The sequence below is a fragment of the Accipiter gentilis genome, chromosome 1, assembly GCF_929443795.1.
Source record: "Accipiter gentilis chromosome 1, bAccGen1.1, whole genome shotgun sequence".
Classification (NCBI taxonomy): Eukaryota; Metazoa; Chordata; class Aves; order Accipitriformes; family Accipitridae; genus Astur; species Astur gentilis.
In genome coordinates, this window is record NC_064880.1 from 19308340 (window position 1) to 19323777 (window position 15438).

The 15438-nt window shown below is 37.1% G+C and overlaps 1 protein-coding gene across 5 annotated transcripts in view; it reads left to right on the forward strand.

Moving 5' to 3' along the window:
- GULP1 (GULP PTB domain containing engulfment adaptor 1) overlaps positions 1–15438 on the forward strand; it is a 163645-nt gene that overhangs the window by 69052 nt on the left and 79155 nt on the right. For all 5 annotated transcript variants that reach the window (XM_049806270.1, XM_049806262.1, XM_049806240.1 and 2 more), the window contains one exon: positions 9152–9239. In XM_049806270.1, the coding sequence (XP_049662227.1) occupies positions 9212–9239 (28 nt within the window). In that variant the 5' untranslated portion in view covers positions 9152–9211. The remainder of the gene's footprint in view (positions 1–9151; positions 9240–15438) is intronic.

The following is a 15438-nucleotide window of genomic DNA, read 5'->3' on the forward strand; positions in this document are numbered from 1 at the left end:
TAGTGTGCAAAATCTGAATGTTTCTCCTTAATAGACATTATAGCGACTTACTTGAACACATACCTGATCTACAAGACAGAGATGAGGAGATTAACTTGTCATAAATATGGTAGTTTCCCATGCTTTTGTGTCAGTTTAACATCTGTGCTTTTAACTTCATATCACATCCTCATCAAAATGTTCAGATTCTTCAGAATGTATTCAGAAGGGCTAAAGAAGACAAGCTAAAGGAATGCAATATGATAAAGCCTAAAAACCAGTATAATCTAGTTTCCAAGATACTCACTCTGAGATTTATTTAGTAGAAGTGACAAAATGGATATTGCCAACTTTTCTCAATTTTAAAAACTGGTGAAATCACTTAATAAAGCCCATCTCATCTGTATAAATACAACTTAATGCTATCCTTGAGGCTAATCAATTAAAGCAAAGATTCTGAGTGAATTAACAGTAATGAGAAATCTATTGAATTTAAGAGTAAGAGGTTGTGTTCGGTATCACGAATTTTAAAAGTCTTTGTGAAGTGAATGACACTTTTAAAACTTTTGTTAAACGAATGACACTTTTGTATGTCATTGCTTCAGAAGTATGTGATATATGAACAAATTGGTTATGAGAAAATGAGTTGCTAGAAACTTGTGTGGCCGTGATTTTTTTCAACATGTGACCTTCAGCACTGTGAGGGAAGTGATCATAGGAATTGCACTGTGAAAGATAAGAAAGGAAGTATATATACACTCTGCATAGCAGTCTATATGCCTAGAATTTATACAGGGTTCTGGTTCTCCTTTGAGGGAGAGTTGCGGAACAAGTGTCCTCAAATTACTTAAGGTATAAAAGTACAGACTTGAAGTCCTGCAGATAAATAGGTTTAAATAATGATATCATCTTCCCCCCCCCCCCCCCACACACACACTTTTGACATGATTATAACTTTTTAGCAGGTACTCCTCATTTCCATAAGAGGATGATCTGTGTTAATTTTGTGTTGATCTTGTACACAAAAAAAACCCCAAAACCAAACCCCAAACCATAAAAGCTTTAAGAATTACCCCCCCACACACACTATGACTTCAGATAGTTATGAAACCATTTGTAGTGTCGTAGTTCAGAGCTCATGGGGAAAGGGTGATTCTTTCTTTCATTTTGCATTTACAATAAATGGGAGTGAGCCTGTAGACCTCCTGGAGAGGACTGCAGCAGAGAAAACATCCAGTGTGTACTGTGAAGTCTGTGCAGGAGCAAAGATAATACAGGGATGGGGGGGACACAGGCACATTTCTCCTCGTTCTTCTCTTACTGGTTGTTCCCTGGTTGTTTCTGTCTAAACATACATCTGGGTTTTTCACTTCCTCTTAATCATCTTTTGAACATCAGTAATCAGCTTTTGAACTTCAGTTAATTTTAATGCACATTGACGGAAGCACGTACAGTGATCTTATGGGACCTCTTCAGCATGTATGCACAATGGTATATCTAATGCACTTTTCAAGTTTGGCCAAATATACTTTGGTAGAGTAGTAAAATATCTCTTGTTAAACTGTTGTACCTCTGCAAAGGATCTGCTAAATGTGATGAGCTTTCCATTGTAAGCGGACCTGAACTAAGTTATTTCCAAAATTGTTGTGCATTATTTTGGAGGTCACCTTTAGAATACCTAGTGAGTCTTTCCATCTCTGCCTTTTCTGTCAGTGACACTTTTTACAATGTGATTGTGAAAATGCAGTGAATACAATAAGCATAACCTTAAAAATTTCAGAAGGTTAACAAGAAATTGCTGTTGTTTGGAAACCTGAAGATTTCAAATACTTTTTTTATTGACACACACCCCCACCCCCAGCCCCCCAAGAAAATGAAATGATAGGTTTGAAAATAATCTGCCAGTAATTAAATAAATAGCTTCTCTAGATTGTGTATGGAGCAATTGGAGCAGAAAGGATGATGCCAACACAGAAGTACCCATATTCAGTGTCGGGACATATCTTTCCTTGTAACTATATATATCCATCCAAGCAACAACTGTTTGTAAAATTTTGGAGAATTATTCATGCTGCGAGTCAAAAAGCTCTAGAACCCAGTATGCCTCTACCAGAACTGGATTGTTTTTAAGAGCTGTTCTATGTTTACCTTTTCACGCTGGACCCTGTGGCTGAATCTCACTCTGTTGTGGTTGAAACCAAAACACTAACAACGCTCCCCAGGCTCTCCATCATCCATCTGAAAGTAGTGGGACAGGCAAAAATCTTGTTCAGATTCCATATAGATGATCAAATGGCTAATGGGATGTCAAAGACAGACTCTTTTGTCTGCAAGTGAGCAAGATGTTTGCCATCTGTCTGTCTTTTGGAAGCAGATGAAAGTGCCTGAGTTGTTTGAGAGAGAATATATATAAAGCCTTTCTGCTGGCTCTAAGAGTCTGACGTCTGTAAGTTCTTGTACAGCAGAGTAAAAATTAGACTGACATGACTGAAATCCTTCACCATGTTTCACTGGACACTGGTGCTTGTGGATTTCAGTAAAAAGGAAGCTCCTGTTGTATCCTGTTACGATTATTTTATCAGAGTGAACAAGAGACGAGTATTGATTTTTCTTGCAAAATATAACAAGTTGGGGAAGAAGGGAATATTGCTCTGTTTAAAATTACTCCTTTTGTTTGGACAGTACAAACTGTTTGTTCTGTGAGTAGTGTAATCCACTAATACATATCAGCATAATCATTGATAAGCATAATACAAAATAATTGTTTACAAATAAATATGCTGAAAAAAATGAAATATTTTTAAAATCTAATATCTTTTCTGATGCTTTCAAAGACATATCTAGAGAAATATTTTTGTGAAACAAGTGAATTTTGTATTTCTCTTTTTTTTCCTAGGATTGTGTCATTAGCAACTTGCCTGAGGATTTGTTGGTGCTTGCAGCAGTTTTAAACGTGTTTTCTTCAGATTTCTACTTTAACAGGCAAATTTATTCTTGTTATGTTCCTTGATGTTGATATTTCTTTTTGCTGTAAAACAAAAGTTAGTAGTAACCTTGCCTAAGGAGTTATTTTTGCTGTTAGATGTCTCTGTGATATCCCCTTGTCACCTGTTACTCATCTGGTATTTTCTTTTTTCCTGTTGAAAGGAGCAGGTTATTTTTAGGAAATGGGAGAGTAAAAAGCCACTTACCCGAAATTTTTTGGAAACTGGTATGAACTGCATGAGTTTCATAGAGATTTTTCTGGTTCTTGGCCTCTCTTTGATGTTGGTATTTATAGCAAAACACTACTGTCTGCTTGTCCTCAGAGTTTATGTGAATAATCCTCTAGCTTTGGCTGATCTACTGTTTGAGAAATGCTTTACCTGTGCTTTGAAGGACTTCTTGCTGTGGGGGGAAAAACACTTGTCACAATGGTATTGGGCTTATACTGGTTGGGGGGGGGGGGGGGGGGGGGAAGTGCATGTGTGATTCTTCTGTACCTTCCAGCTGGTTTCAGGAGCCTGTGGAGAACAGGGGCTGTGATCTCTGTCAGACTGGAGGAACGTTTTTAGCCTTCAGATTAGGGTGTTCCAGCCCATCCCATTCACAGTAGGCGGTTGAGCATATTGGAAGGTGAGCTATGTTTTAAGGATGTGGTTTCCAGCCGCTTTGGTATTTGCCAGACCGCTTCTGTCATCTCTTCAGTCGCACTCGGTGAGCCCCGGTGATGGCTCTGGTCACTTCACTCTTGTGTCTGCCTCGCTGCAGGCTCTAGGGCCCAGCTCTGCAGGGTGACAGCTCTTGTTTGAGCTCTGCCCTAGTGAGAATATCATCATCTCAACAGCAAGGTATCCTTTGGTAGTGGGGAGATGAGAGCGTTAGATAGAAAAGCAGTTCTTGACCGGTTTTCCACCCTCCTCTGCACGTGTTAAAAAATACAAAAATTAACTTTGGACTTCTGCAGATTTGCCTCCAGCCAGAAAGTATGCCTGCCACTTGATTCTGGCTAATGAATGTTTTTGATAATGCAGAGATTAATTAAACTTTAAAAGTAACACTTTTCAGTGACTGAACATTCTCCTTTATACTCATTCGTGCAATTAAAAAGCCCAAGCACAGGCTAAGAACTCAGCCGACAATGTTGTTCAATTTTGGTGAAGCCCATAGAGCTGTGCTGTTTTTGAAGATCTTGAAGAGATATTTTTCCTGCAATTTTTTCTAGCACTAAATTCTATTTAAATGCGGTTGTGGTTTATATTCCTATAGACTATTCTATTATCGCTTACAATCTTAAAGGACACACATATTTTCATAACCATGAATTGAACTGCTTGCTTCCTGAACATTAAGAAAGGCTGCATGTGAGTGCAGGTTTGGGCCTGCACTGATTTCAGTCCATTGAGGTGGCAACATCTTTTTCTTACTATGTTACTGTTTCAGAGGAGAAAACGTGGCAAGTTACTGTTTCAGTTATTTGTCATACAAAAGAAAGGGAAGTACATCATGATATGATGATGTTTATTAGGTTTTGTATATCACTTAATGTAGCCTTTTATCATAATTTTTTTCCTTCATTATGTAACAAGTCATACCAGGACAATATTTTCATCGTGTTTTGGTCTAACTCAGAAAAAGAATTTTAAAGCTGTTAACCATATTCTGAAGTTTCTCATCTTACCTTCAAAAGTAACTTTATAAGCCTAAGTTTCATTGCAAGTCAATGAATCACACATTCCTGTATGCTGCGGCCCTTTTGAAAACAGAGTTTAAGACATGTTGTGCTTCATTCTTTAAGAAATGTTAATACAGTATGCTTGAAAGGCTGGGGTCTGAGAAGGGAAAGAGTCTGAATCTTCAGATCCTCTGAAACTAAATTTGGCTCTTTGTGGAAACTCTGTGTGTTTTGAGAGGGAAGGGACAGATTGGACTTCTTTTTTTGTTAGATTTTTTTATTTATTCATTAAAGGGAGTGGATGGGTGCAAGTTAAGGCTTTTGGGGAGGTTTTGTTGGAAGAATTAATTGTGGAATGCAAAAGAGGTACACAAAAAAAGGTTCAGCCTGTGCCATTCAAAGGGACTGGCTGGGGTGGGGGTGGGGGGGGGGGTGGGGGACGGACGGACCCCAAATAAATCCTGAGGAATACCCAAATTTTTAAGAGCAAAGAAGAGACAAATGTGACCAGTTACACTGGTGGTTTGTTTCATCCCCTTCCTAAGTACTCCCTCTCTTGGCTTGTCTGAGACAGCTCTAAATTTAGGAAACATACCAAAACTCAACATTTCTGAAGGAGCCCACAGGCATTTAAAGATGTCTGTGTGGAAGTTCGGTGTTGTTTCAGCAGCCAAGGGAGGACTGCGGTTGCTTGTGCTGGAAGCTGGAAGCCTGCCGCTCTGCTTCCTTTGTTTGGCTTCCTTTGCTGCATAAAGCATAGAAGACAGCAACCAACATTATCGTTAGTGTTAAAAAGTAATTATGGAGGTGATGATTTCAGCTTCAAATCTTACCACCCTTGCACCCCCCAGTCCAAATACTTGCAAATGCTTCAGTCGCCAAATCCGCTGTTTCCTTGCAACCCCTGCCATTTTGCAGTTTCCTCCTCACAGTGAGAAGCACCTCGCCATGAAAAGTAAGGGGTTAATGACAGTGAGGACAAAGGGAAAAGGAGATGAAGGTGTTTGCTTTCCCCCATTACTGTTTAAAGTTTGATACAGCAGCTTAAATACTCAACTCTGCACGCCAGATGCCCATGTTGCTGTTCAGACTGACAATGTTGTGTGCCCAGGATGTTTGGTTGTTGTTTATATTTTTATTACTGTTAGTTTAATACGATGGTTTTCTAAGGCTTTTCTCTCTCTTTCTGTCTCTCTTTTCTTTCTGCCCCAGAGGAAATAACCTGATATAACCCTAAATTTCTGTAGTTTATACCTGTCAGATCTCTTCATATTTTGTGAGTTAACCATTTTGTGAAATCACATGCAGGTTTGTTACTTCCTAGTAGGGTCTGGTTTCTGGACAGAGCTGGAGAAAACTCCCAGGAGTAAGGTGGAGGAACATTCTTTATATAGGTGTGTCTTTCTAAGTGATGAGTAACAAAATGGTTTGGTTCACATTCCTATACCTGAATGGCTCTGAGTGTTACAACTGCTTTACCCTTTCTAAACAAGTGGTTTCATAGGAAGGACTGCCCCCTTCTGCACAGGGTCCCCTGTACCATAATGGGATTTTCTGATTTATGTTTCTTTTGACTTCATTACAAGCTTTTAACAGACTGTTTTGCAATTCAGTTTCTTCCAGCGGCTTTGTGTGTCAAGCGTTGTCAGAAACAAAATCATATTCTACCAGAAAACCTGTCTAGCATCTGTGATCACAGAACAGCTCACTTGCTCCTAATAGTTTTCTCTGTTGGAATATTGTGAGCAAAGATATCACAGATCTAACCGTAACTTTGCTGCTTACGACAGTCTGATAATACCCTCTTGCCCCAAACCCAGCCGAGGAATTTGAAATTAGCCTTGTGGTGTTTGGGTTGTTTTTTTTAAACACCAAAATTTTATGGGGCATTTAACCATCTGCTTTTTCTGCATCTGAGAGGTTGAAGAAGTTGTTCATATTAGAGTTTGAAGGAGTTTTAAAAGCAGTTACATATAGCTAAGTGTGTTTCTTTCCCTGTTTAAATGGACACACACTGATTAAGTATTTTAATACTAGTTGTTGCCTAAGCCATTTCCATATTTTGTTCTTTTGAGGTTTTGCTGGAACTGAAATTATGAACACACTTTTGGCAAAATACTGACCATTTTTAGTTAAGTAGTCAACAAGTTTTGGCTTTTATTAGTGTAGATTGATGGTAGTATGTCCTTGTACATGAGGAAAAAACACATACTGAGTTATGCTGTGTTTTAAACAAAATACTTGAACGGTGATGTCTAGGAATGTGGCCAGCCTCATGATATGTGTGCATAGTCTTTATTTAGGAGATCCTCTACTCAGTAAGCCATCTCAAATATGTTACTTAGTAGTCACTTGGATGAGGACAGGAATACACCATTTCAAAAAAAAAGGGTTCCAAAAAAGGATATGTTATGATCCTATCGTGGAGGAGAACTGAAGTGATTGGTCTAGTGCTGTGCAAGACAACTGCCAGAGGTATGTGAGAGGGAAATCATAACTGTCTTTTTACTCAAAACTGTTTTCTTCACTGACAATGTGAACATTCTGAACAAAGTTCTGCTGTTGCTTATATATCTTAAGCGAATAAAATAGGCTGCCTGCGTTCCCTGTGAAAGTAAACCTTTAAGCTAAACAATTTGTCAGTTGCTTGAACAGTTGAAATTCTAATGTTCTTCACTGCTTGTTTCTTCATTTAAGCTGAATTGATTGTCGTCATTTACACTGTTGAAAGCCCTACTCTGTGCCTTCCCTATGACGAGAACTGCTCGCACATTGGCAGCTTTTGGTGAAACTCTCTCACGACTGAGCTATTACTTACTGGAATTCCCCAAGTAATGCCATCGCCCATTCCACTGGTACTGCTGAAATAATTTCTAGGACTTCAGAGCCCTTATGGGTGTTGGCTGTCTTCACTGACCTCTGTGTATCCACGGCTTTCTGTGTAGCACTGCTGATAGTGAAGACGGCCAGCGGGAATGGCCATGGGTGTGTGTGTAAGGCTTCTGCAGTTTTGCTGTTAAGAGCCACTGTGTTAGTGTACCAAATGCATTGTTTCTTGACTTTGTATCAAAATAACTAGATGGAAAGTATATCCTGCTACCTTTGTTTATTTCATTGCATCCTCCGTTCTTAAATACTCAGTAAAAACTGTAAAACAAAAATGATCTGCTACATGTACTTGGAAGAGCAAGTGTTGGTTGGTTGCACATCTAGGGTAGTACACTTCAGTTTAGGTAAACAGAGATTATTCCTTCATTGTCACAGGATTGTATGGAAGAGAAGTCCTACCACATCAGTGATTATTTGAAAAGAAAATGGAGGTGGGTTTTGGCTGTAATTGCCCACATGTTCTAATCTGAAAAATACCATCCATGTACATTGAAACTAGGATATAATTGCTTTAATTTGTTTTGAACTTGATTATTTGAAAAAAAGGGGCAAGCACCACAAAAAAGTGTTCATGAGCTGCATAAAGTATTTTAAATGAATTTGTTGGTCATCTCAATAGTGATATTTGAAATACTGGCTTAACTTTTGTTTTTTAACAAAAGCAAAGGCAATGTTCTAACTGATTTCAAAGATAATCTGATACCAAGTGCTTTGATTTTCTTTTTTAAAAATTTCTTCTTTTCTTTAAATTTCCCCCCCCCCTTTTTTTTTCTTTGACTGGACTGCTTTGAGAGCAGTGAAAGAGAATGGGCACTGGTGCAGCTCTTGGCTGGGAGATCTGAACGGAATGGAAAGGAGTGGTGGGAATATCTTTACATATAGTTGAAAAAGGGAAATCTTTATACTACAAAGTGGGACGGTTTTGAACAATGTTGGATGTGTTGGATGTTAATTTTTTTGGCTGCAAAATGTTGGTAAAGAATAAAAATCTAAAATAATATTGTGAATAAAAAATTAAGATAAGAATTTAAGAGCATATCAGTGTGTTTAAGTGAAGAAAATACAGAAATTACTGTACAGTCAGGTGTAATCGGAGATAGTTGCACTGATAGAAGGCAATTTTTTCAGTATTAAATCCTTGGGTGAAGAAGAGTCTTTATATTGTGATTTTTGTTCATTTGTTTGTTTGTTTTCAATGTCAAGCCCAGGTGAAGATGAAAGCATAGCCTGAAAAAATCTGACAGCCTAAATGACACAAAACAGGGCAGTGTAAATGTGAACTGAATGTTTTTATGGAGTCTTGCAGTCAGCATTCATTTTAGAGCTTTCTTTCCAACGTATTTGTGTGTAGTATTTGTCTTCATGTGTACATACACCATCTGCTCTGTGTCTATGAAATCTCAGTGAGAAGAGCTTCATAGAAAACTTTAAAATGTCTTTCTGTTTTAAGCACCACTGGACATTGGGACATGAATCACAATTCTACAATTTCTTCCTCAACATCTCCCTTTCATTTCTCTGAATTATTTCACCATTCTTAAAATCATTTACATTGCCTTTAATATGAAAATGATGAGCTAACTTCAAATATAATAACTCTTCTGTTTTCTTACGTGTATTGTTCTGCAGGTTGAAGTGGGGGGAAAAAACCAGGCCCCAAAACTTCGTTGCCTGAATAGATTTTTCAACATGAATCGCGCTTTTAGCAGGAAGAAAGGTAAGTAATTTAGCTTGTGTTCCATGGCAGACATAAATATCCTATATAATTTCTTTAGAATATCAAGAATTATACAAGGAAGTACTTACAAATAATCTCAACTAATTAAGTAGGTAGAAATGGGCAGCCCTCTATAAGGTGTACAGAGCAATACATTGTTGTCTGATAGAGCTTTCTGGATTGTAAGACTCATGTTGAATTTCATAATATTTTCTTTATTTGGAGAGAGAGTGTGTGTGCGTATATATATATATATTAAAAAAATATATACACATACTTCACACACACCCACCCCCTTCACACACCAAAGGATGTGCTGGAGGGTTTTAGAAATTCTAAAGAGTTAGTGATTTCTGTATTTATTATATATTTTCATTGGGTTCTTATTTTTCGAGAAGCTATTTTAGAAAACCGTGTTTAATATACTTGAAATATCTCATGCAACAGAATATCTCTTACCTTTAAGATGCTATTCTGAATTTTTAGCAATCTGAAATGGTATTTTTTCCAAAAGAATATCAAACCGCTAAATATTCAGAGTGATTCAGACTCTTCTGGCATGGCTAGGTTATTCACTTTGCATGATCTGTTTATGATTAAACATAAGTTTTTAGATGGAGCATTAGAGATGCAGCTTTTTTTACTGATAGCTTTGTTGCTCTTTTCCCCATTTGTTTGTAATGTAGAAAAATATTCAGTATGTCCAATTTCTTTATTTTTCGTGTTTTCTTCTAACAATCCTGAAGTGTGATACACACTGAGCTAGAGCTCCTGCTTTAATAAATAGGTGTAAATTCAATTGGAGTAAGTGTATCTTGTTTATGTAACAAGAATTCCTGCTTTTGGTATCAGTATCAAAGCTGGAAATAAAAGGAATCTGCCAAACCTTATGCCAACACGAAATGATAGCATCGCTGCATCCTTGTATGTCTAGTACATTTATTTGTTAAAGCCAAATGAATCGAGATAACATAGGTAGTCCAGAATATCAGCACATGTAGCTTGACTGCAAAAGGAAGACGCTTATTCACGAAGGCTACAAAAGCAGATGAAAGATCATTAAAAACCCCAGTAGCGTGATGGATGCTGAGGAAATAAGCTAAAATCCATAGCCCATGCTCTTCTTAAAGCACTGATGTATTTTCTTGTGTAGATATTTCTAACACCTCTATTAAGAGATCTGTATCTACCAGCTTAACGGTGTTGCCTAGCTTCTTGCAAATAATTTGAGAGACCATTTCAATATTGTTTAATTGTGGATTGATTTATCACAACTGGGAAAGAAGCTTGGGTTTTGTAGATTTTGTTTTGTCTAGGTGACCATATAATTTTTTTCCTTTTTTTTCAATTGACTTTTGATGATGTTTGAAACTTGGCCTGCCATGTTTCAGAAACAGACCAGTTGTGTTTTATGGGATATTTCCTTGGTGTTTTGACTTGCACCCAGAGCACTAAAATGCTCTTTCACTAAGTCTCATTGCCCTTGCCAGTCTCTGCATCTTGCCTTTATGGTCAAATTGTGAAGTTGTATCCTCAGGTATCTGGAATCATTTGAGGGGTCTGGATTAATTCCTTTCTGTTTTCACTTCTTCATAAGAAAATTTTTACTGACCTCACCTAAATTCTTGGAATTTCAGTGTTTTCGAGGACATTTGCTTTGTTGTTCAGTTGATTTTGTGTGTTCTCTTTACCTCAACAAGAAAAAAGTATCATAAAAGAAGCTAGAAGCTGTTGGGCACAACGAAATGCAATTATTGTGGATTCTTAAAAATTATTTAGAACTTGAGCAACCAGAAGAATTAAATACTGTCATCCATTTTTCTAACTCGTAATAATGCACACGACATTTCCATTCTCACATCCTAGGAAGAACGCAGATTTCAGTTAAGCAATCATCAAGAATGAGGTTCAGAAAAACTTGGCTGTATCAGCATTCATGTGTAATAACTGCATTTAAGAACAGGTTCAAACACATTCAATTGCTGAACTTCCTTTATAGTATTTCCTGATTTTTACTCTGAGACCTCAGAGACAAAACAGTTTCCATGCCTGTGTTTGGTGGGGTTGTTTGTGGGTTTCTTGTGTTTACAAGAGCGTGGATATTTTGAAGAGTTAACTACATGAGTGCTGTGACTTCCCTAGCAGTTCTCTCTGAATCCAGATTAGTCTCCTGGTGGCTCTGCTGGTAGGGTTTGTGCTAATCACAAGTTTGCATCAGTCTGTTACCTCGGAGCTGCATAAACAACAGTCTCAAATATATGGGATTGTGAGGGGATTTTAAACAGGTGTAGGTGGTACTTTCATAATAGCCAAAGATTGTCTGAATTGTGCAGATTTGTAGAATAAGTGTCCTCATTGTCACGATCAGTCTATACTAGCCTTTTAATACAATGCATATAGAGGATAGTAGCTGGTGCCGTAGCTCCTTATCTTCTTGAACTGGATAAGCTGGTGACTGGAGTGACTAGGACTGTGCTGTAGTTGCTGAAGAGATCTGTTCTTTCGCCATCACCTGATTCAAGCAATAAAACTTTCCTTCTAAGTGTTCAGTAAGTGATTTCATTGTTGACAGACATTGGTAGAGAAAGCAAGAAGAACGCATTAAAATCAAGCTTTCTTTCTTTCTTTCTTTATTTATTTATTTTTAAAGCTGCTGGAGCCTGGGTAGCCACCTGTGCTTTCACAAAAGAATTGCAAAGGGAATGTGATCCACTAGGAGAGAAAGGAAATGAGTTATTTTTTAAGTTAACCCTGATTCTTTAAAGAAAAATGTTTCCCATAGATAGGATGTCTGACATGAATGTTTATGTGTATTGAGAGAATCGGTATTATGGGAAGAGCAGGTTTGTCCTAAATCAGAGCAATGCTCTTTAGAGCACAGACCCCCATTTTCAATATTACCAGTACTTCATTTTGCAGGAGAATTTTGTACTACAGATATCATATCTGGAGCAAGTACTTAGTGTAAGTTTATTTTGAGGGCCATAGTTTGGGCATGAAACAGCCACTTCAACTGACAAGGTGTGCTGAGTGCTCTGACCTTAAAAACAGCTGGTACAGTCATTGCCTCTCTGACTGTCTGAGATTTAGCACAAACCAGACTTTCTAACCTAGATAGTTTATGTTTGTATTTTAGTTGTAATTATTTTTATTTGTCTGATAGTCATTTTAGTTGAAAGCTTAAATGATATGCTTAAATCTCAAATTGAATGAAATAAAGTTGTTCATCTTTCATCCTAATAATGACAATTAAAATGAAACAATGAAACATAGAAGAAAATGTGAAGCTTAAACAAATTCACCTTGTTTCAGGAAGTACTTGCACAAGTAATCATGAATAAATGGAATCTTTTAGCAGTCTGAGTTACAATATCTATTCTCCTCAGTTAGCCATGAGCTTGTGTAACAGGGAAATAAACTTTATGGGTCAATGTTAACAAAAAAGGTAATTTCTGGTTTAAAGCTGATATCAGCACCTGATGAAGTTGTTGAACAGGTAGTTGAACTACCTGTTCAATGTAAAATAGCCTTTTTCTTGACTTAAGTACAAGTTGGTGGGACTACCAGTTACATATGTTATGGAGAAAAATCTCTGTTGCAGAAATATTATATGACTGAACAAACTGTACAAAAGCATACTCTGTTTTCTGTTCATTAATCAACGAGTGCAGTATACTCTGTTGAAGTAGTTTTTATAGTTTGAGTTTTTTTAAGAATCTCTTCTCCCACAAAAGTAAATTCCATATGTTCTTGCTGCTTTGTTATTATGACAAAGCTTGTGAAAACATTTATGTATCTATCATAGTATCAGGAGCTTGCTCTTGTATGTGATCCAGGATTGGGTCATGATTTCTGAAGAGTCCTCTTAATTTTTCCTTTACTGTCAGGTGTGGTAGCATGCTCACTTTGAAATGTAGTGCTAAAGGTCTGTAGGGCAGATTGAAGTCTGTTCGTCTTAAAATATGTTCTCATCTTGATAATTTCAGTCTCTCTTTTAAGTAGCTTAGGGATATTTACTTAATTTGCCTGCAAGAGATCTTTATAAATGCTGTATTTTCATGTAAATTTTTCTCATTATAAGTGTTTTGGTATCTAAACTGAATTAGCTATTTGTCCTCAATTTATATGTGATTGTGTGTACAAGTAATTTGTATATGTAAAACAGAAAGTGTTAACTATGGGGGTTTTGTTTTCATTTGGTTATTTTTTTTTAGTGAATGGAGGTGCCTCTCCCAAATGAGTTTGGCACATTTTACTGATTCTGTGGCCTTCCATTCAAAGCCATTAGTATAAGGACTGGTGCATATAAGTAAACAAAAATTAACTAGTATTTGTGGGCTTTTGCCTCATCAGAAGTGTGAAAGAAAACTACTGTTCATCCTAGACAGAGGCACTTCTAAGTATAGAATGACTGTAACCCAAATCTGCTGGGAGTAAAAGAGTGAAACTTGTTGACTGCCTCAAAATACTGACAAAAATGTAGGTACTTATGTCTACTTTGGGCTAAATTTAGTACTGAATTATGCATGAAATCCAGTGGACTTCTGTGAGGTTGTGGAGGGTGTAAATCACAGGTGAATTTAGTTTGTTTTTTATTACACCCCAATGGTCCTCCTTCATCCCAGAATAAATGTCAGCTTTAGTTTACATACGGCACAAAGTTCAATGCCACAGATGCTATTGTATGCAGGCATCTGAGTTTTCTAATGTTTTTTCTCCGTACAATAGCAGTTCATAAAATTGGTAATTGGTGTCACATTATCAGCTCATGAGATGTACATGGTATTCATAATGCTAAATGGAATATATTGAAGTAATAGCCTGTCATAAATCATAAGTTTCACCAATCACTTTTCTGTGCAATGGCTTTTTATGAGTCTCATTTAGGAAAGTGTAAGACAGATGCTTTTAATGGGCAGGGTCTGACATATTAAAAAATGCAATCAAAGGTTATAGGATGCTCTTTTATGTGAATGGACTGGCTATAATATGATCTCTATTTTTATTGTAAACTTATGCTGCATTCCAGAGATGACAAATGTTTTATTTTATATTTCTTCTTCTGAATGAGTAGACAACAGGTGAAGCCCCAAAAGGGTGAAGGGAATAAGTATACTCCTAAAGCAAATACTTTCATTCTTTCAGAGAGTGGATTTCACATCAGCGATTTAAAAAAATGGGCTATTGTGTGCTGGACTCCACATCAACAATAATGATAAAAAACATAAAGAAAGAGTAGATACTCATAGACTTTAAAGGCATATAAGTAGGCACAATCTTCCTCATTGTGGTCTTCAGATATTCTTGTGATTGTACTTTGTCCTTTCATAAAAGCACTCATCACTTTCCAGGAAAAAAACAAAACTAGGTCTAAATCTCCTCTGCCCCCACCCCAAAAGAGCTGCTGCTTGATGTTTGTAGGATTTTTTTTAAATAAGAATTTTTTCAAGAGCAAAGTTTGGGAGTAAAAAAGGGCGCTTGTTTGTATACCAAATATTTCTGTATTCAGTTAGTCTCACTTGACACTAAAATCAGTTATTTTAATACTTTTGTAATACCTCCCCTTAAAGAGGTTTTGTGTTTTCTAAATACTGCACCTTGGGTTTCAAAATGCAGGGTCATATGGAAAACCAATATTCAGTGACCAAGTCCGTTTTTTTGGACTGGTAACTGAATATGATTTTTTTAAGTATTGTTTGACTATTATGTTGTCGTAAGGCTATGGAGGTACTCTCTCAAGTATGCCAACAATGAGAGTTGAAGGGTTGCTACCCTCATTTGGCAAGGACCAAATTTTCTTCTGGTGGTGGGACAAGGAAGTGGCCAGTCCTGCACCGTGTGTGTTTGCATGCATTGGTATGCAACTGTGTATGTATTAATTTATATTCTGAAAGCAGAAGGAACAGATCTAATTGTTTAGGAAAGAAATGATTACAGTATGTCTTTAGAGGATGCATAGCTACAAATGAGGAGTACCCTTCGGAAAATTTCTCTATAGGATTCATGTTGGGTCTGCACAGATAAGCCTGATTTTTCTTCCTGTTAACATGAGGAGGATAATTTCCTGGTGGCTATTTTATCTGCATTATCTTCGGAAAGGTATTGCAGAAATAATCTTATCTATGGCCGCCTTTAATAAATATTCCAGGCAAGTTAACGATGGTATTTACCCCAATAACTACTTGTTGCTTCTGCAAAA